At 40.8% G+C, this 20,945-nt stretch overlaps 1 protein-coding gene across 3 annotated transcripts; it reads right to left on the bottom strand.

Annotated features, from left to right (window-relative positions):
- Window positions 1–5: 5 nt before the first annotated feature.
- On the bottom strand, window positions 6–19,329 carry LOC126367891 (protein phosphatase Slingshot). 3 transcript variants are annotated; one of them, XM_050011673.1, is made up of 8 exons: window positions 18,369–19,329; window positions 17,798–17,863; window positions 13,950–14,112; window positions 6,240–6,403; window positions 5,319–5,384; window positions 4,411–4,605; window positions 3,332–3,601; window positions 6–2,805 (listed from the first exon to the last, which is right to left on the bottom strand). In XM_050011673.1, exons 2-8 carry the CDS (start codon window positions 17,860–17,862, stop codon window positions 609–611), a joined length of 3,120 nt encoding a protein of 1,039 aa, XP_049867630.1. In that variant the 5' UTR covers window position 17,863; window positions 18,369–19,329; the 3' UTR covers window positions 6–608. The 3 variants fall into 3 exon arrangements, with proteins under 3 accessions (XP_049867630.1, XP_049867629.1, XP_049867631.1); XM_050011672.1 differs by having other exon boundaries at window positions 17,802–17,863; XM_050011674.1 differs by lacking the exons at window positions 17,798–17,863; window positions 18,369–19,329 and adding an exon at window positions 16,446–16,695.
- Window positions 19,330–20,945: the final 1,616 nt, after the last annotated feature.

Here is a 20,945-nt window from a genome sequence, read left to right as displayed (position 1 = left end):
CTCACTCAAAAGTTGTACATCAGTTGTATTGAATTTATTCTCTCTTTAACATTTCTCTACGCACAAACAGCCGCTTAATACAATTTACGTGATAGACAAATACACTGTGATTTCACTTTGTAAATAGTATATAAAACTCTAGAAAGATAAAATATCGAGTTTGGCAAGAATTCATAATAAATAAAAAACAAATACTTCTACATTAGGCCATTGATTAGAGATCTAATAGTGCAAAAGGTCACGGAGTTTTGAAAATTGACAGGAACGGAACTTAAACTCAGTAGCCCCTAGTAACACTAAGAACTGTGTTTAAAATAATTAGACATGATTTTTTGCTACTTTAAAGAAAAGGAATTTTCTTGAAAATAAGAAAGGATATTAAATTAAAGTTTCACTGCCATTTTATTATTAGACTATACATTCTGAGTTATAGTGGTTCACATTTACAAACAGCCTGCCCAATTTCTTTTTTAGCTAATTCTAGGTAGCTTTACCTAATTATTGTTGTTTATTATAATAATAATAAACCATTCCACTCGCACATTCCGGTCAAGTTTCAAAACTCTTCGATCTTTTGCCCGTGAACACTCATATGTCTAATCAATGGACTACATGGTATTATATACAGGATTTGAACATCTATTATTCGACCGATTCAAGTTGAGCCTCGTCAACGGATGGGTCTTCCCGTGTTGCAATTGTTTTTTGTTTTGAGCTTTCGACATCACAGTTGATACCACCATATTGGGATAGTCGAGCGGCGCGATGGACACGACCGTGGGCGCCACGGGCGGCCGCTCCCCGCGCAGCGCGCCGCAGAACGAGTTGCGCAGCGCCGCGCCCGCCCGCGGCTCCGCACGGGCCAGGCCGGCCGCGGGGCCCGCGCCCGCCGCGCCTTCCGAGCCCGCCGCGCACGCCTCGCCCTCCGACGTCAGCTTGCACTTCTTCGACATCGACTCGTGCGGGGCCTTCACCCTCGGCTCGCAACTCGACTCGCACCGCGCCCGCCCCGGCTGGTCGTACCGGTCGACTAGCACTTTCACGGATAGATCTTCGGCGGCGGGAGGCGACGAGGAGGGACGGTCGCGACCCTCGGAGGGCGGCCCTCGGCTGCGAGACTTGGAGCGCTGGGGCGCGTCGGCCTCGGAGCGGGCCTCGAACTCCTTCTTGAGGTTGCTGACGAGCCCCTCGGGCGGCGGCGGCGCGGCCCGCGGCAGGTCGCCGTGCGAGGCGGCGGCGCGGCGGCGGCGGCGCGGCGCGGCCCGCGGGCCGGCCCGCAGCCACGTGTCGGCCGGCGCCGACGCCGCCAGCCGCCCGCTCCACGTGGACGCGCCGCGGTCGCGCGTGCGCTCCATGCGCGCCGCCGCCGTCGCGAGCTCCTTCAATATGGCACACGTTTCGTTGAACTTCCGTTCGTTATCCGAAATATCGACCGGCGGGCGGTTCGTCGCGCGCCTCCTCCCCGCGGGCTCGGTGTGCTCGCTGATGATGCTGAGGTCGGAGGCGGGGCGCTGGGGGGTCGCGGCCGGGTCGCTCTTCTCGTCGTCCTTTCGGGGGGGACGGTCTTCGGGTCGCTCCTTGGTGCGCTTGATGGAGTCGTCTCGGAAGACGGGCTGCGTGCGCGAGACGCGCGTGTCGTACGACCCCCAGGAGGAATGGCGCGAGAGGTCGGGCACGACGGCGCTGTCGAACGAGCTCCACGAGCTCTGCCGACTGGGTGGCGGCGGCGGGTCGTCGTCGACTGTCCGCCTTTCATCACTGTCTGCGATGCGGTCTACGGAACTAGATAAAGCATCACTCGGTTTAGTTTTCACGTCTATAATACCACTATCACTTTTCACTATATTGTCACTATCGCTAAGGTTTCGAATCTCTTCACTTCGCGACCAGCGCGTCTCCCCGGGATCCCAGGTGTGAATTTTATCCGCCTCAATATTCGAGTGCGGACATTTGTGACTTAAATTTTTCGAGGGCGACGCCTGTGGGGGTCTGCCCGTCGTGTCCGGCTGCGAGCCGGTCGGCGTCTCGGAAGATCGGTTGCTGTGCGTATCGCTTTGTGTACCGAAATTTAACTTTTGATATCTTCTGCTGAAATCCCTTCTGTCGTTAGACGCCGCATTTTCAATTTCGTTAACAATGTGTTTGACAGAAGGGGCTCCTTCTTCTTTGAGTCGGATGATTTGATTGGGGGAGACGCTGTAGCTGCCGTTGGCGCACGGCATGAGCATGTGTCGGGTCTCGGAGGCGAGGTTCTCCAGAGAGACGGAAGTAGGCGGCAGCAGCTCCGACGCCAGCTTGGTGTCGGGCGACCACGAGCGCGGCCGGCCGCAGTATGACCCCGTCAGCGCCAGCACTAGGGGCGTCGGCTCCATCACCTTACTCTCGGCCTTCGACACCGTCTTCGGCGACTTCAAATTTGTTTCTGACTTTGATCTCTGTAACTTCTCCTTATTCTTCATAGCGTCGAGTATACCTTGATACGTTTCTAGTTGACTGATAAAGTTGGTATTCGGCTTTATGCAATTCCTCTTCATTTTGACGTGCTTCAAGGCTTTCTCGAAGTTCCAATTGAACGCCTTCATAGCGTACGCTATAACGACAGACGCCGATCTGCTAATTCCCATTTTGCAATGGACGAGTACTTTTGAACCCTCGTTTCTGGCTTTATTTATGTACTTAAAAGTATTATCCCAATGTTTTAGGAGGTCAGTCTTGTCGTCGTCATATACTCTTATGTTTAGATAGTCAAACATACCGGGGAAAAAATTATCTATTTCTCGCGTCACATTCAATATGTGTCGGACACTGAAACAAAGAAAACAACAAAACATTAATTTTAAACAATTATAATCTTAAAAAAATATATTACAAGGCAAACACTTCAGACTCATTTTATACAATATTTTTTTAGGTAAAAATGGAGTTAGTCAAACCCTTTGACAATTTTAAAGCCGCCCAGAAGTTATGTTATCACTTATCTTGACATTAAAATTAATTGTCTGTTTGAACAGCGTTATTGCGAATATTTAGAACATGTAGTACATAAACTCACGCCACAAGTAGTCAGAAGACAACTTACAGCCACTTTTGGTACGAAGTCCTAAAATAGAGTGAACCGTGTGGTGATAGGTGAGTAGCCCATCACCCACCCATCATGTTACAAAGCAGACAATCCCTCAAGTCGGTTCTATGTTTTTTATTCGCTTCTAGCCATAACATCAGATTTCACAATCCACACGAGAGAATAAGAGGAATTCGCTCCTAATCCAGCATAAAAGTCTCGGCGTATAAACTAAAAAAATCAAGTAATATAACATGAATTCCTCCATACCCATTGCGTTGCAACTCTTCTAGATTACTAGCGTTCCACTCGGAGCCAAGGTACACGTGGTCGAATATCTCGGTGGGCGCGTCCATCTGTCCGAGGATGGTCAGCATCTCGAGGTCAATGAAGGACTTGTACTCGGCGAGGTCCATGTCCAGGTCCTCTTCCAGCCGGCCGCGGATGGCTTTACTAGTGACCTCGTCGAGGTCCACACTCATCATCACCTCCTTCAACTTGCACCGGATCACTCGCTCCGTCTCGTCTCGCTCGCGCGGCCTGTACACATTGATCGTTATAAAATTAGCAACGGTCACCATTTAAATTTAGATCAACTCAGTGCCAGTGCTTTGGTATGATTAGCGATAATGGGATATGCATTGTGACGTCGGCAATTTGTGTGATAGTGAAACATTTTTGAGTTCATTCATTGATGTATTTATATGCATCACTGCGGATTTCTGTGGTATAGACTTATACTTCTTTACAAAAACCTAACGAAACTGCATTAAAATCAGTCAAGGAATTCTCAGACAGTTACATTTCATAGATCTAATACGGACGCCCCGTGAACTGATTTCGTCGTTGATTGACAACAATATAAATTGCGAGTGCCCTGCACACGCGATGTAGATTATACAACACAAGTATATTATGCGTCCAGCAGTTCGCATGTATCTAACGCGTCTAATTAACGCGCCGACCAACGTCCGATCCTTTTCGAGGCCAAAAAACCAGGTCTAGGCGCTTGTATGTGTGATCCATTAAAAACTAATCATATACAGTTCCTGCGAAATCTAGCGGCACGTAACTGTACGATACATAATCGAATCCTCGCTAATTATACAAGTATTTTTCAGCAAATATCGTGTTCCGTTACCTTCACGAAACGTACATATTTTCAGAGAGATTACGAGTCTAATTTATAGCATTGCAATCCTTTAGAATAGTATAATGGATTTGCTTAGCATATTATCTTTTTATTTGATCCAGGATACTAAAAATGTACAGAAGAATTTGTCTGAATTATGAATCGGGTCTTAAGTAGGCTAAGTTAGTAGTTAGGAAGATTACGTAAGTGAACTCACTTGACTCGCAGCGAATCTGGCGAGGGTGGTCGTCGGGACTCTATGCAGTCCATGGCGTGCCACTCGTTGAGGCAGGAGCGGTCCGAGTCCACGTGGCTCTCGTAGAAGGCGCACCACGCGTGGGAGGGCCCGCCCGCGAAGTGGTTCAACTCCCGCGCCCGCCCACTCGCCCGGTGCAACGTCTGCAGTGCCGACCTGGAAGACAAACATCACCGCATTTACGCCAAAGTTGAAAAAAAAATACAACCCCTTCTGGAACACAGACCACGGGTCTTTCATTCATGACACTTGGAATCGCCTGTAGAATCTGTGTCCCTGCAGTGTTAAGAAATTAAATAATAAAATTGTTTACGGAGCGACTGCAGTCCATGCAGTGTGCTGACTTACAAACAATTTGATACATTAAAACCCACACGCACTGCTACTGCACCTGCGTTTGGTGTGGCGGGGAAGGACGTCTCTTACAGAATGGAGAGGAAATATAATAAATGTAATATTACATGTGGTGCTCAGCTCCAACCTGAGGCATAGGATATTTCTTTATGCTGTGCTGAGCCGTTAATAATGCGTCGCTTTTTCGAATTATCTGAATGTACACGAATTATTTCAATGAGCTTATAGGTTTGGCTGCCATGACAATCACTGGACAAAAGCGTCTCTCCTTCCTTCCCTGTTCCCTAACTTGAATATCTTCAAACAATATAGAAATAAGCATTCAAATTTCAGAAGCATGACACAGTAGGAAAGAATTGAAAGTTGTTAATTCCGTAAGTAAATAATGTAATTTACACAGAAACCCAAAATGTATTATCCTTTATATATACGGAATAAAGTGCGTTAATATCAAACACAGCTTATTATAGATATGTACATTATTGTAGGACTAGTCACAATAGTAGATAACTCACCACATGGCTTGCACAGACACCGGCTTGAATATGTGTTGTTGATTGCACACACACACACTGAACCCTCTGTGGACAATGAATCCTTAATTAGTTATTGTTCCTCGCTTACTTAAAAGTACTCACTAAGCAAAATGGCTTGTTATTATGGTCACCGTCCGTCTGTCCAGTATGGTCGTGTCCCTGTTACATGTCAATGCGATGCCCTGTCGTTTCGCTCTACCTACGTATAAACAAACGTTCTTTAAATACTTCGTATCGAAAACCTAGCGATGAATACTCTCTGATGACTGAGGGATTGTGTCCTTTCCAACATGATGGAGTAACTAATGTGCGAAAAGCTGGCAACCTCTCACCGTATTCATATTAAGACATCAATACTAAATGTGACTGCACATTGGCTTTACCTTTTTAACGGCCTCCGTGGTCCAGTGGTTGAGTGTTGTGCTCACGATCCGGAGATCCCGGGTTCGAATCCCGGTGGGGACAAATCTCAAAAATCACTTTGTGATCCCTAGTTTGGTTAGGACATTACAGGCTGATCACCTGATTGACAAAAAAGTAAAAAGATCCGTGCTTCGGAAGACACGTTAAGCCGTTGGTTCCGGTTATTACTTACTGATGTAAGTACGTAGTCGTTACATGAGTCATGTCGGGGGCCTATGGCGGCTCAGTAATAACCCTGACACCGGGGTTGATGGGGTTGGTAATTCACCTCACAATCCACACGATAGAAGAAGAAGAACTGCACTTTGCCTTTGGTCGATTTGTGACACTACCATTCTGCTCTCTGTTCATTGGTCATGTGGGCTATGTGAGATCGATTACCGACCTATGTCAACGTCAACCCAGCGTTTTTATTCCGGAGACCGCTTACCTAACCGGTGTCGTTCTGTTAAAAAGATGCATCGTAAAGTTACTTACCCGTCCCCGTCGAGCTTGATGGCGGTGTCGGCGAGCACACGCAGCACGAGGCCGACGGTGGTGTGCTGGTTGCAGTCGATGCCGAGCAACGCCGCCTCGTCCCCGCGACACACCACCACCAGGTACCGCGTGCGGCCCGCGTGAGCGCTCTCCAGTTTCACCGCCTGGCGACATCAGTATACCTTACAGTGCTATTATACGATGTGCTGATTATACTAACGAAGCCATTCCGGCCAAATACTGAATTGCCTACGATGCAAATCTACAAGATCCGTTTTTTAAACGACACAAATGAGAGTGCACATAAATGCACCTTGCTCTACAATAAACATTTACCTCTTTTTACCAGAACTGCTGGATCTATAGGCTGGATCGAATTGAATGAAACTTGGCCCATGGATAGATCGAAAGCCAGGGTCGCACGTGGGGTAGTTCTCAGAGACCAACTACAGCGCGTTATAACCAAAGTCCATGCGGACGAAGTCGCGGCCGGAAGGATAATAGTCTACAAGAAGTCACATTTTATGCAGGATGTTTTAAACGCGTTGCCTTGAGTGACTTCGACAAATTTAACTAAGTCTATACTTAGTTCCAATCTTAGGTCGCCAATCTGTGTGGTCAAAAAATTAATTTGGAACTATAGAGTTCCACAGATTGGCGACACACTGACCTGAAACCCTTGAAATGTACCTATTTGAGTGCGCAAATAGTTATTTAGAATAGCTTGCCAATATTTATGACCTTCCGACAGAACGTCTACACAGTAACTTTGAACTACTCATAACAACCTCCTCGTATGATTAGACTATATCCCCAATTATAATTCTGCCGATTATGGAAACCCAGCGTCCGCAATTAGATTTCAGTTCATTTGGGGCAAGGCAAAAACTTTAATGCCGAATCACATGCGTGATACACTTGCGTCTATTATTCTTGGCATAAAACTAGCGCCCGTCATTGCAATGTTCTTGATAAGTATTTAAATAGTAAGAAAACAAAGTATATTTATATCAATTTGTATTCCTAGTGAATTATTCGGAATAATGTTAATGCCCTGAGAATGTTATCAAAATACCTTTTTGCATAATGAATATTCAAACAGTAGTAGTAGATAGTAATCTCTCTTTGTTTTTTAAACGACGATCAATAATGGGGTAAGTAGCAAAGGGGAGCCCAGCGCTGATTTCTCACAAGGGCCGACTTTAGTTAAACGTTATAAAATACTTTATTACATACACAACGTGAAACAGGCAAATAGTAGGCGCGCATAACAGAATCAATCGACTGCAATATGGTATCGTATGTCAACATCCAGAGACGAGACGGTTACGTTTTCATTTCTCTGAAGTCAACGTTTGTAACGAACGATGTTTTCTTTTATTCTGTATGGTAAATGGTTTTACGAAAGATGAACGTAGGAAACAGTTTCCTTCCCCTACAACTGGAGAGTTGAAAATTCCTTATATGGTCATGTTCCGTCTGCACACAAGAGCGACCTTCGAGTAAAAAGCAAAACCAGCCATGTGAAAAAACTCGTAAAATCAAGACATGTACACATAATGTGTCGGACGCTAGCTAAACACGAGCAACCTCACTCGCATTTAGGTAGTTATGACTAATTGCTGTAAGAAGGTCAACTAGCCACACCATTTCACTAGGCGTTTAGCGTTCTTTTCCGCCATGTTAGAGTTATAATCAGCTCGAGCTTGTCCCAACTTTCCCAAGACCGGTTCTCGGTCTGCAGTCTGCACTCGGGCACGTCTTGCTCCCTTCATCCCTACAACTAGGTAGTAAATTCGCATCATTTATTCACCTTACTTAAAAAATGACTTATTTTAAGTACTCGTTTTTTTAATCATCGGTCAGATAAGCAAGTGATTAACAAAAATATTGATACAACATCCATTTGCAAATTGCTCTCTATCGTTAATAAACAAGTAGTTCAGTCCGTACTTTCTCGTTAGGCAAACAAGTTGACAGAACAAAAGTAAAGGAGCTGTAAGAGATGTTCATTGTTCTTGAACATTAGGTGGCGCCACCGTAGCGGAGATAACATCAACTCCGTAGCTAATTATTTCGTTAAAATACATAACTTGTAAATAGCTGCCAAAAACGTTAGTAGTGACGAGATAGGTTGTGATACTCACGTATAAGTGTTTGTGACAATATTGAACGCGAATTTTAGGAAATAATGGGACATTTACGTGTTAACACTCAAATCGTGTTTTATGGTGCGTTAAGTGATAATTATTTGTAAACACAAAAGGACAACAACTGTGAGTACTGTCTCTGTATAATATTGTGAAAATTAAACATAAAAACCCTTACTAATTAGAAAAGAAGTGTTAAATTACTATTGACAGTTAAACATTTTAAATTTTATTACCTACAACCGAGTAATCTAGTTAGACAGAACGTTTGAAGTAGTGGTGCCATCTATCGACAAGTAGCAGAACTACACTATATGCTGCTATTCTCGATTGAATAACTTACCAACAGAGGACGCTAATAAAATACTTTTTCTACTTCCCACGGGATGGTGCTGAGGATATAGAAATATAGAAAACCATTACCCAAACTTAAAATTATACGAGGGTTAAAAGGAGGAAAAATGGCATCTAAAACAAGAGTATGCGAAAATTGTAAACTAAATGTTAAAAAAAGTGATTACCTTACCTGCTGCGTGTGTGAGAAAACCTTTGATTTAACGTGTGCTAATGTCTCGATTAAACTCTATGAACTTATGCGAAGCGATCGCGAAAGGGATCGCCGTCTCACTTGGAGTTGTGCCGGATGTTGTAGGAAAAAAACTAGTAAGCGGAGCTCTCAACGCAGTACACCTAAAATTAATGAGCATGGAGCATCAACCTCGTCCCAGACCAACCTAACTACATTAGAGAAACAGAATGAAAATAATATATTGGAAAACAGCTTTCCTACTGTAGCTCAAAATCAACTGATGGACAAGTCCTTAACATTGAGAAAAATAGCTGCATTGACACCTCAAACTGATAGAAGCTCTGTATCGCCCGAAGAAAACACCAATGTTAACATTCTACCCCGTTATAGACCGAACATTCCAACGTCGAATTCGTTTGCATCGCTCTCCACTGATGACGATGAAGGAGATCACGACGATTGTTCGACCTTCATTACACAGAATGACCTAAATAGAAGCTGCCCTGAAATAACGACAAACCCTGGACATAGAATTCAAAAACTGGAGCGATCCGTTCTGGACTTGCAAGGGCAGCTAGCAAGTGCCGATTCCGAAATAGAGAAAATGCTAGCTGAAATATTTGTACTGAAACAGACTATTGCTGATAAAGATAATACAATCCTCCGTCTGAAATCACTCTGCACAACGAGTTTGACGTCGACACCGATTGGATCGCGCAAAAAGCGGTTACATAAATCGTTTAATGGCGAACAAGAAAACACACCAAATAAAAAAGAAGGCCTAAATCAATTAAATGGGAGTATGGAATCAAATATTAATTTGACAAAGGAAAAAGAGCGCATGGAACAAATAATAAAAAGCAATATATGTATGATCAGCAGTACTAATGGAAATAATTTATTGCCTGTGGCAGAAAGACACTTAGGATTTGCAAATATTTGTCATTACAAGATACCAAGTGTTACCATAAATGAACTCTTAAAAGACATTGAGAAAAAAGTAGAAGGTTTCACTAGAAAAGACTTTTGTGTGATTTTTATTGGAAATTCGGACTTTACTGTTACTAGTAATTATCATAGAATAATTGAAAATATACGACTTAAGTTAATGTTAATTCAACACACAAATGTTATACTATGCTTACCTACATACATATGTGGATATAATGTTAATATATTTAATTCTCGTGTCGAGGCATTTGGCCAAGAACTTTATAAAGATAACCTCCTGTATCAATATGCCCATATTTTGGATTCCAATATGAACTTAGATCCGGAGACTATGTTCCACAAAGTGAGTGGAAAAATCAATAAAAACGGAATGAATACTATTATGCGGGACTTAATGGATCTTATTGGTTACCTAGGTGGGTGTACGGGTATAGAGGATTTTTTTCGTTAGCAATCTAAAAACATACAATAAGTCGGAAGATAAAATGCACTCTAGTATCCGAAATCAGGAAAATGTAAATATAGGGAAAACTTCATTTGCTTCAAAAGTAAAAAATGTCGATAAATATGTACAGGGTATCAATAGTTGGAAAATTTTTGAAATATGTTATCAGAATGCTAGAGGACTACGCACAAAATTAAGTGAGTTTTTTAAAAATATAGTCGGCTCTTCAGCCGAGCTATGGGCTATCAGTGAGAGCGGTCTTAATGAATCGTTTATAGACGGGGAGTTGGTACCTCGCGGATATAGCGTGGTGAGATGCGATCGCACCGACGGGCGGAAGCAGGGTGGTGTGTTGTTGGTAGCTGCGCCACACCTGCGGCTGCAACCGTTGCCGATTCCTGGCGTTTCCAATTTAGATGATGCGGTGTTTGAGTTGCTATGTGCTAATGTTTATAAAAGGGATAGGAAAATATTTACATGTTGTCTGTTGTATATTCCTCCGTCGAGTAAGGATATGGATTATATGAGAATGTTTCGCATAATTGAACAATATAACGAAAGGTACAAAAATCTGTTGGTATTGGGTGATCTTAATCTTTACTCTGCTTCTATTGATATCCAGTGTTATTATGAATGTTTTATGTCAACCGGTGGGTTTCGGGAATACAATCAAATTAAAAACTGTAATGATAGAACTTTGGATATAGTTATCTCAAATTTGACAACACACAATGTATCGGCAATTTTGGAATGCGATCCGCTAGTGTCGCCGGATCCCCAGCATCCACCCCTACGCATATGTCTGACCCTCATTAAAGGTGATACACCTCCGATTAAAAAGCGTACACCTAGAAATAGTACCAACAAATCGCATAATAATTTTATACGATGGAATTTTTATAAATGTAATTTTATGGCGTTATACAACCTTATGATACTATGTGATTGGAGTTTATTATACGAAATGAATAATGTAAATGATGCAACTAATTATTTCTATTCAGTTTTAAATGAATTAATTGATAGGTGTACTCCTAGGAAAAAGCAAAATCGTAACTCTACAAATAGGTTTGTTTACCCGCCGTGGTTTGGCTCGGATATCATTACTGATATTCAGACTAAGGCACGGTGGCACAAAGCGTATAAGAGAGCGGGTAGTAAGGGTACATACGAATATAGAATGTTCTCTTTTTACAGGCAATCAGTTAAAAGTAAAATCGGAAGTGCGTATAGAATTTTTATAGATCAATTGCAACAGAGGATCAAGGATGACCCCAAAGCATTCTGGGCTTATGTGAACAACAAACGACAAATAAGGAACACACCACGTATCACCAGAAATGGAGTGGTGCTAGATAACCATGAGTGCGCGCATGCTTTTGCTGAAAACTTTGAGTCAGTGTACGAGCGGGAGAGTCCTCTGCTCGATCCTGAGGCAGCTGCGGCAGCTGCTAAGCCATCGGCTTACAGAGTACATATCAGCCAGTTATCACTGAGTGATGTACAGGTGGCACTGCGCAGACTTAAGGCTAAGAGTTCAAGGGGACCTGATGGAATACCAACGTTTATAGCGAAGGACTGCGCAGCGGTATTGGATCGGCCTCTCCTACACTTATTTAATTTAATTATAGCAACGGGTACATACCCCGAGCCATGGAAAACCACTAGAGTAGTTCCCGTGCCGAAGAGTGGTGGAGACTCTGATGTGTCTGAACATCGGCCTATAGCCGTATTGTCAACTTTTGCTAAAGTTTTCGAATCCATCCTATATAATAATATTTACGCTCAGATACAGGTGCTACTGTCGGATTCCCAGCATGGCTTTCGGCCGGGTAGAGGGACCCAGTCTAATCTCTTGGTCTTCATGAAATACGCCACTAACGCTATTGACTGTAGAGTTGGGGGACAAGTAGATGTTGCTTACTTTGATTACAAAAAAGCATTTGATTTAGTGAACCACGATGTATTATTGTTGAAATTGGCTGAAATTGGTTGCACACCTGCTCTACTTAAATTCTTTGTGAGTTATTTAACAAAGAGGAAACAATATGTGGAGTACGGGGGGTATGAGTCAGATACATATGAAATACGATCCGGTGTAAGTCAGGGTAGTAACTTGGGGCCCTTGCAGTTCCTTATTATGATAAATGACTTACCAAGCGTAATACGGGATGCAGGCTGCCTACTATTTGCGGATGACTTAAAGTTATACTTGCAGGTAAATGAGGTTTCGTGTTGTAAGCTCCTGCAAAATGACATTGACAGGGTAGCCGAATGGGGCCTTAAAAACAAATTAGTTTTTAATATAGCTAAATGTAGTGTCATGTCGATTACTAGAGCACAAGGACCTATAGACTACCAATATAGTATTAACGGCGACAGTTTGGCAAGGGTGCACTCAGTTCGTGATTTGGGATTACGTGTTTCAAGTGATCTGACGTTCAAAGCTCACATTGTGGATATTTGTAAAAAGGCTTTCCGAAATCTGGGTTTTGTACTCAGACAAAGTAGAGAATTTCAGGGGGTTGGAACCATAACTACACTGTATAATGCACTGGTAAGAAGCCGGCTAGAGAGCTGCTCTATCGTGTGGGACCCCAATGAGGCTAAGTACATAGGCATGCTTGAAAAGATACAAAATAAATTCTTGCGCTATCTTTATTATAAAAATTACGGGGTATATCCGTTTTATCCCCTTATGTATCCTACCCTTTTTGTTATGGGAATGGTGGGGTATAATAAGTTAGTAGTTAGAAGAAAGTTGGCTCTCGCTATATATATATTCAAGGTGTTTAGGGGATTTCTGACGAATCCGCAAATATTGGAAGGTATAGGCCTCAAAGTACCTAACACAAGACTGCGTAGGGGGCCACGAAATGAGGTGTTTGTGGTTCCGACGGCGAGAACTAACGTGCTACGCTATGCGCCTCTCACCACTGCCCTCCATATAATTAACGCAGTGTCCATGGAATTGGATGTATTTGTTTGTACTCTGTCGAGATTTACGGTTGTCACTTTAGAGTACTTAAGTAGGTAAATGGAATTTAAGATCTAGGAACTAGGAATTCATTGACTAATTTAAAATATCAATTGATTGTAAATTTGACTAATTGTTAATTTTTGAAATAATAATTTAATAATGTTCTAATTTTTTGTTTTTATGTATGGGAATTATTAATGATGTATTTGATTATTATTTTTGTTATCTATTGATTTATGTTTAGTTGTAATTGGATTGTATTGTATTAAGCATTATCGAATTGGGCCTGGCCTGTTATGATAATGTGTGTGAATATGTAATAAATAAATAAATAAATAAATAAATAAATAAATAAACTTTTGTAGATAGTCCACAATTCTACATTATAATAAATACTTAACACCTCAGAGAGAAAAGCTAAAACGTTCGTTTTTATACTTAAAGGTAAAAACGCGATCAAGTTCAAGCAAGTTTTTTTCTCTCAGCGGCGATTGGAGATAATTTCTCTTAAACACGGCCAATGTTTTTCTACGAAGTTAACCTTGTTAAAAGAAGACTAAACATTTTACAAACTTCTCAATTTAGTTTAATAATATAGCAGAACACACAACCGATATTAAAGGCTGACTAGGTAAGATGTGAGTAATGAATGTACCATTTTGAGCGTTTCCTCTGGGCGCAGCAGGTAGAACATGGACTGGAGGTGGTGTTGTATGTCCGGCTGCGGGTGCGCGCGCGCCGGCGACCGCCGCTGCTCCGAACAGCCGCCGCCCAGCACCAGAGCCGCACCCTTGTTCGCGAAATAACACTCATTGAGGCTGCAACAAACCATACCTCTACGTTAATCTTACATACTATCAACTAAAACCGTAGTATCGTAACATACGCACTAAGTACTACAATCGGAAACCGCTGAATACGCAACAACGCGATGCCCTTCAACCGAATCACACCAGAATCGCATGAAGTATCTACTCAGCGGTAATCATTTTTTTACTTAATGCAACCGCAAAATGTATGAATGACGCCATTTTTAGTAAAGTTGCGGCAATCTGTCTTGCCGCGGCGTTTAACCTCCCTTTCACCGGCGCAGGCGCAGGCCGGAGCGACTCGACACCCGTCGCGGAGGGCCGACGCGCTGGCTGGCCCACGAGGCGGGCTCGCCTCGCGTATCCGATCGTAATAACTTCGATTACTCATTGGCTTCCCCTCTTAGTGTACCGACACCGCAATGTTTTGATCAATTTTAACTGTAAATGCCTACACTTATAATCGGTTGAGGAAAACGAGTATTGTTTACCAATTAGCGCCTTTACTGGTTCTTAGAAGCGAAAAAACATTCCAGACCTACATTTAGTAAGTAGATAAAGTAATATTGCGCAGCTAGGATGCTGTAAACCAGCGCTCAACTCGACGAAAATAGATTCCGTAAAGGCCTTACTGTGACATTTACCTTTATACGGATCGAACAATGTTCAAAAGAGGCATTTGAACGTAAAATATATATTGAGGTCATGCGAAAACGGCGCTACAGGAAGGCGAAGCGGTACGTTGATATTTATAGGGTACGAGACTGTTGTTCAAAAATAGAGATGAATGATAGGTAACATAGAAATCAGCGATGAATATCCAAATGTCGAGTTGCTTACCGCGGCAAGGGCGGTTGCTCTCTCAAGGTTCATTATAAATAGCGGCGTGGCAACGAGTTGCCAAAGCGCCGTTGCCCGCCCATACTCAGCGCGGCCGCGCGCGCCGCCCGAGCACCCGACGCGCCGCCTCTTCACGCAGTTTCAGCGCACTGCTTTACCAAATTCGGCACCGCGCACGCCACATGACACGGCATCACGCCGAGTTCGTTGCGCTGTACACTACGCCAATGTTTCCATCTCAAGATAGCACGCGTACTACTAATGACGTTGCTACTGTTTTTTTGGAAACGTGTATCAGACAGAGCCGAATAATTTCGCGTAAAGGAAATCGAAGAGCTAGAACGCAATAGGAAAGGGTTCAGCGGCTACGCTTCGGTTGATTAGTTCACTGATCGCTCCTTTCTATCGTTTCTGCCAAGCGAGCTAATTTAAAACCGAATGATTCTGAATCGATAAATAAGCAGTTAGGTGTACCTACTACGTAACTGACCTAATGAAGCGTGTTTCTGTAGTTGACTTTCTTTAATTTTTGACATTGTGGGAGAGGGCTATTGATTTCTTGGATGGATAGGATAAAGCTATCTATTCAAAGATAACAAATCTAAAAAACTTAACATAGCTTCACGCATGTATTCCCGAAGGGATAGTCAGAGGTGGAGGTGGTGTATGAAACCTAAATCATTCCTAATATTAGATAAAAACAACTGCACGATTTTAACTCATATAGGTACCTAGGTACTCGAGAGAGCGATATTTTAGCAATTGTTAATTAGATGCCTTGCTATGTATGACCTTCGCTGTTTATTCGAAGAACAAAAGACCTTGAATGCTACTGATGTTCGTATTACAATAACGGACAGATATGCTGCATGCATTTAGAAAATGACTAAATTAACAGGAAGTTACGTCGTTCATATAAAATAAAAAAATGTTTTTCTGTGTCTTTTCATGTCGCGTGGTTGTTTATTTCAAACCCATTCATAATAACAACAACTGTATCATTAGTTACAGGCACTAATCGATATTTTGTGTGCAGATTCAACGTCATATGTTTACGGAATTATTGATAAGCGAGTAGTGCCCACGCCTTAAAATTTATAAGTTGACAAATACTATCGCACTTGTTCATTAACACAATGAAAATTGAATGCTCTATGCTGCTTAAATGTGGAATACTTCATGTAAGTATTTACAATAGGCAGGTACTTATCTACCTATCTATAACGGCCATAAAACTACGTCAAATAAATCTTAACTCAAGGTGCATTATAAGCAGACCGAAACCTCAAAATAATGAATTGCATCAACCTACCTAATTACTAGATATAATTTTTGGTAATTTGGTTAGTTAAACCGACTTTTGAATATTTTCCTGAATTATATTTGACTCAGACTCAGTTCACTGAAATCTGACAGACCAAAACAAATCTGAAATACGTAGATAGATAGGTAGGTATATGGGATTGACGAGGAAAACTAACCGAATGAAGGTAGCTATTTACCTGAAAGCAACCATGTCGGACAAAGAGAGGCAATCCAAGCAATAATAAATGGCACACAATTGTCACAGAATACGACACTATAAAAACATTGTGAACTGTCGCGATTTTTCAACCGTTACGATAAGCACGCGCGAGGTTGGTGTGCAGTTGGGCGATGTGATGGTGCGGTGCAGCGGCGACCGAGCCGCGACAACACGCGCCCGCTGCGCCCGACGGCGGCCGACGTCATGCCTTCCCTCTGAACTGAACCGAGCACAAACTGCCGCGTAAATATAGAAACTCGACGCAGAACAGGAACACGAGGCGCTCCGGCACACGCCATGCACTAAAACTACACGCGCGCTGACACCACTTTACATAAACATAAATAAACACAACATGTTACTTACATTAACAAAATTTATCCAAAACATCAAATAATTTTATCGACTCAATTATTGAGGCCACGAACCGAAACGACGCGGTGCGGGACTGTGCCCCTGATATTATGAAGTCAGGGCAAAATGCCTTAATTCAAATCCTTTCACCTATTCTCAATATAATTTTGTGTACATCCTCCATTTGCTATTTTTGGGAGGTTTCAATTAAATTTGTTTGTTAAAGTTGAACTTTACAAAGCATACATTAATCACATAATTTAACTAAGTGCCTATGTACTTAGTTACTTTGCCTTATTATTTCAACTTCAACTATTACAATCCAAATACTTCCTACTTAGTATTTTATTTATAGTATACATCAGAATCAGAGAGAGAATCATCATATACTACATCATATACATGTACTAATACTTGATGCCTATTAATATCCAAAACATACTTTATATATGAGTACAAATATTTAATTACTACTAGTATTAGTACTCATAATATGATGGTAGACTATAAAAAAAATACTTGTTTCCAATAAAAATCCAATCTAAACTTTTGTACTATAATACAAGGAAAGGGAGGAAAATTTATAATTAATGGTATAATGCATTTAAAATGTAACATTACATATTGTTCTATCTAAAATTTGCATACTTCAATAGGGAAAAAGGGAATATTTTTATTTATTGATATATTAGTAGGAATTAGTTTATATAATTGTCCTCTAGAGATTTGATAATTGCAGCAGCATAACAGTGCTGTCCAGGTTTAATGAGTAGTTTAAGGACACTTATGGAGCAGGTGTATATGTGATTAACCAAAGTAAATTGCTGAATTTTAAACATGGGTAGATAGATACCAAAGTTATATGATTAAAACACTCTCTTATCATCGGTAAAAGATGTATGTAGTGAGTATGATGTAGGTTTTCGAAAACCTTCATTATAATTTAAACATAAATTTATAAGTATATCTATTTACCTACCTCCTGCTGATGCGGTTTTCAACATCATCTTCAATGATGTCGCTTGATTTTTCTGTCTCATCCTGTAACAAATAAACCATGAAAATAGACCTTGAGATTTAGATCAGTAAATTGTTTTATAGGCCTTAATTTCAACATGAACCTGGAGTTCTCAATACTCTCTTATTAAAGTGACTAATGTTGTGGTTATGAGTGATAACAACACCTTTGTTTTTGTGTTTCACATTAAGACAATGCTGAACTTGAAGATTACATACATGGGGCTTTGGTTATTGTTCCACTTTTGCAATTTGACTTATAGACCTAAATAATCTTTGGCTCATTGACATGACACAAAGAAAATTTAAATGGACATTACTTGTTGAATAGTTTGACAAAAGGTTCCTTCCCAAGAACAAGGCCAACTGACATGAATACTGGATGTTGTTATGGATATCGTCTACAAATCAAAGAACAAGGACGAACGAAAGCTCCAGGTTCCATCTGTCAACCTTTTTACTATAGCACTTTGCAAAAATAACATTAATGAACGAATAACATTTAAGTGCATCCGCCTTTGCTACTCACCGTTTTCCTTGGTGTTTGCACACTCGGAGAACGTCGAATCGTAACCAGTGCCATACCACATTAGCCCTAAGGAATCATTATCAAAGCAATGCACAATCACAAACATAAAGTGAAATATTGACTTATCAACATAATTATTACTAATGTGATGAATCACTAAATGCAAATTAAAACCTAATAACGTATATCACTGAAGAATAATCATAACAGTCGTAGTCGTAACATTACGACTAAAATAGCGCAACTTTGCTTGCTCAATTTTATAATTATTCCGTATCAGCGACAGCAAGTCAATTTTTTTTTTTTTTTGGTTATTTTGTCCGTAGGACAGGCAAAGGGATCATAGCCCATACAGCCAAGTCATGTGTTATATTTATTTATATATTTTTAGTTATAAAATTCATAGAAGGCCTAAACCAAGTCTGGCGTATTTTTACAAAATTAAGGCCGAAGCCAATTCTTAGTTTGATTTCAGAACTAAGGCCGAAGCCATGTCTTAGTTTGTTTTAAAAATTAAGGCCGAAGCCAAGTCTTATATTATTTTCAAATTAAGGCCGAAGCCAAGTCTTATATTGTTTACAAAATTAAGGCCGAAGCCAAGTCTTAGTTTGTTTTCAAAATTCAGGCCGAAGCCAAGTCTTATATTGTTTTCAAATTAAGGCCGAAGCCAAGTCTTTTATTGTTTTCAAAATTAAGGCCGAAGCCAAGTCTTATATTGTTTTCAAATTAAGGCCGAAGCCAAGTCTTATATTGTTTTCAAAATTAAGGCCGAAGCCAAGTCTTAGTTTGTCTTCAAAATTAAGGCCGAAGCCAAGTCTTAGTTTGTTTTCAAAATTAAGGCCGAAACCATGTCTTATATTGTTTTCCAAATTAAGGCCGAAGCCAAGTCTTAGTTTGTTTTCAAAATTAAGGCCGAAGCCAAGTCACAAAGTCACAAGTCAATAACAACTACAAGTAATCAAGAAAGGCGAAGGGTAAAATCCAAGACTAAAACACTAAAACAAAACAAAACGTATGTCGGTTGACATCTGTCAACACAACATTGAAACAAAAACAAAAGATACACAAAAGAAAAGAAAGTCAAAACGTAAAAAAGAACACAAATATATTCAAATTCAAGGTATTTCAAAGCAATAATCAAAAAGAAAGAAAGAATGTTTAGACAATCAAATATCTCCAAAAGTTGCTAAAACAAATTCATAGAGGGGCTTATAACAGTCCCTGTTTTTGAGAAGTTGCTGAAGGGAGAGCGGGATTTCTTCAGCTGTACGATATATGTTCAGGAGGCGGTCTATGAGAAGCAATCTGGGAAGAGTGAAACTACTGCAATCAAAGAAAAGATGTTGCAAAGTCTGATCAGCAGAGTTACAGAAATCACAAGTAGGTGATGTGAGAATTTTGATTCTATTTAAGTGGGCATTAAAACGGCAATGTCCTAGTCTAAGACGACATATAATTGAATAAAATTTTCTACCGGGGTACAGAGTACCTTTTGTAAACCATGGTGTTGATAAACTATTATTAATTTCGGCATACCATTTGCCTTTAGTTTGAATAATTTCCTGCCATGTTTCATTAAATTCATTTTTCAACTTTGTCCTGACAATAGCTACGATGTCAGAATCAGGAACTAAAACATTTTTAATGGGGTGAGACTGGGAACTATTTGTTATGGATCTGGCAAGAAAGTCTGCTTGCTCATTACCAACCACACCAATGTGTGACGGTGTCCAAGTCAATATTATATTTTTATTGTTTATTGACAGATTTTTATATTTTTCCCTTATGTCATAGATTATGTAGTTGGTATTACTAGTAAGGTTGGGATTATTAAGAGCTTGAAGAACACTCATACAATCTGAAACTATTAGCCACTTGTTGCCATCCTGAGACTCAATATAATCTAAAGCTATTAGAATAGCCAAACATTCAGCTGTATAGCTACTGACAAATGAAGGCAGTTTATACCCATGTCCCCCCTTAGCATGGGCATCATAAATTGCAGCAGAAACAGATTTGCTATTTTTGGCACCGTCAGTATAAACCTGATGATGATCAGACCAACCATTCAAAAAAGAATATACCTCTTCCTTACATTTCAAAGATGAATTTATATCAATTTTCATTGGAAAGAATTTAGAATCAAAAGAGTTCTCATAGCAAGGCCATAAAGAACTTGAATACAAATTAAAATCTTTTTGTAAATTTATAATTTCAGGCAGAAGCTGCCCAAGAGAACCAAAATATGAGCTACTAATTCTTGAGGAGGAAGACTGCAACTTCAGAAGCAAAGGATGATTTTTAATAGAAGAAATTTTCAATAGAAACTTAAAGATGAGATATTTGAACCTGCTTAACAAAGGAGGTACATTACATTCCACCTGCATCGATATGATGGGGGTGGAGCACATTGCACCAAGAATAATTCGTAAACAACGATTCTGAATCTTTTCTAATTTTTCGTGTGATGCTCTGTCGCGGAGCCACCACCTCCAATTCAGTTGAAAACGATATAGATTACTGTACGTACCATGTACATAGTGTACGTGAAAAGATTTTATGTGTACGTGCTATAAT

Source organism: Pectinophora gossypiella, chromosome 6 (assembly GCF_024362695.1).
Source record: "Pectinophora gossypiella chromosome 6, ilPecGoss1.1, whole genome shotgun sequence".
In the NCBI taxonomy this organism is placed as follows: domain Eukaryota; kingdom Metazoa; phylum Arthropoda; class Insecta; order Lepidoptera; family Gelechiidae; genus Pectinophora; species Pectinophora gossypiella.
Note: the sequence above shows the minus strand (reverse complement) of the source record. Positions and strands in the feature narration are given on the sequence as shown.

Bases quoted from the DNA above. Each gene is read 5' to 3' on its own strand.
- LOC126367891 (XM_050011672.1), bottom strand. From the start codon at position 18,422: ATGGCACTGGTTACGATTCGACGTTCTCCGAGTGTGCAAACACCAAGG. The intron at 14,113-17,801 runs GTAGGTAAATAG...GGTTTGTTGCAG, and splicing joins GAAAACCGCATCAGCAGGAG to CCTCAATGAGTGTTATTTCG. The intron at 4,606-5,318 runs GTGAGTTATCTA...TTTGTCTTCCAG, and splicing joins GTGTCTGTGCAAGCCATGTG to GTCGGCACTGCAGACGTTGC.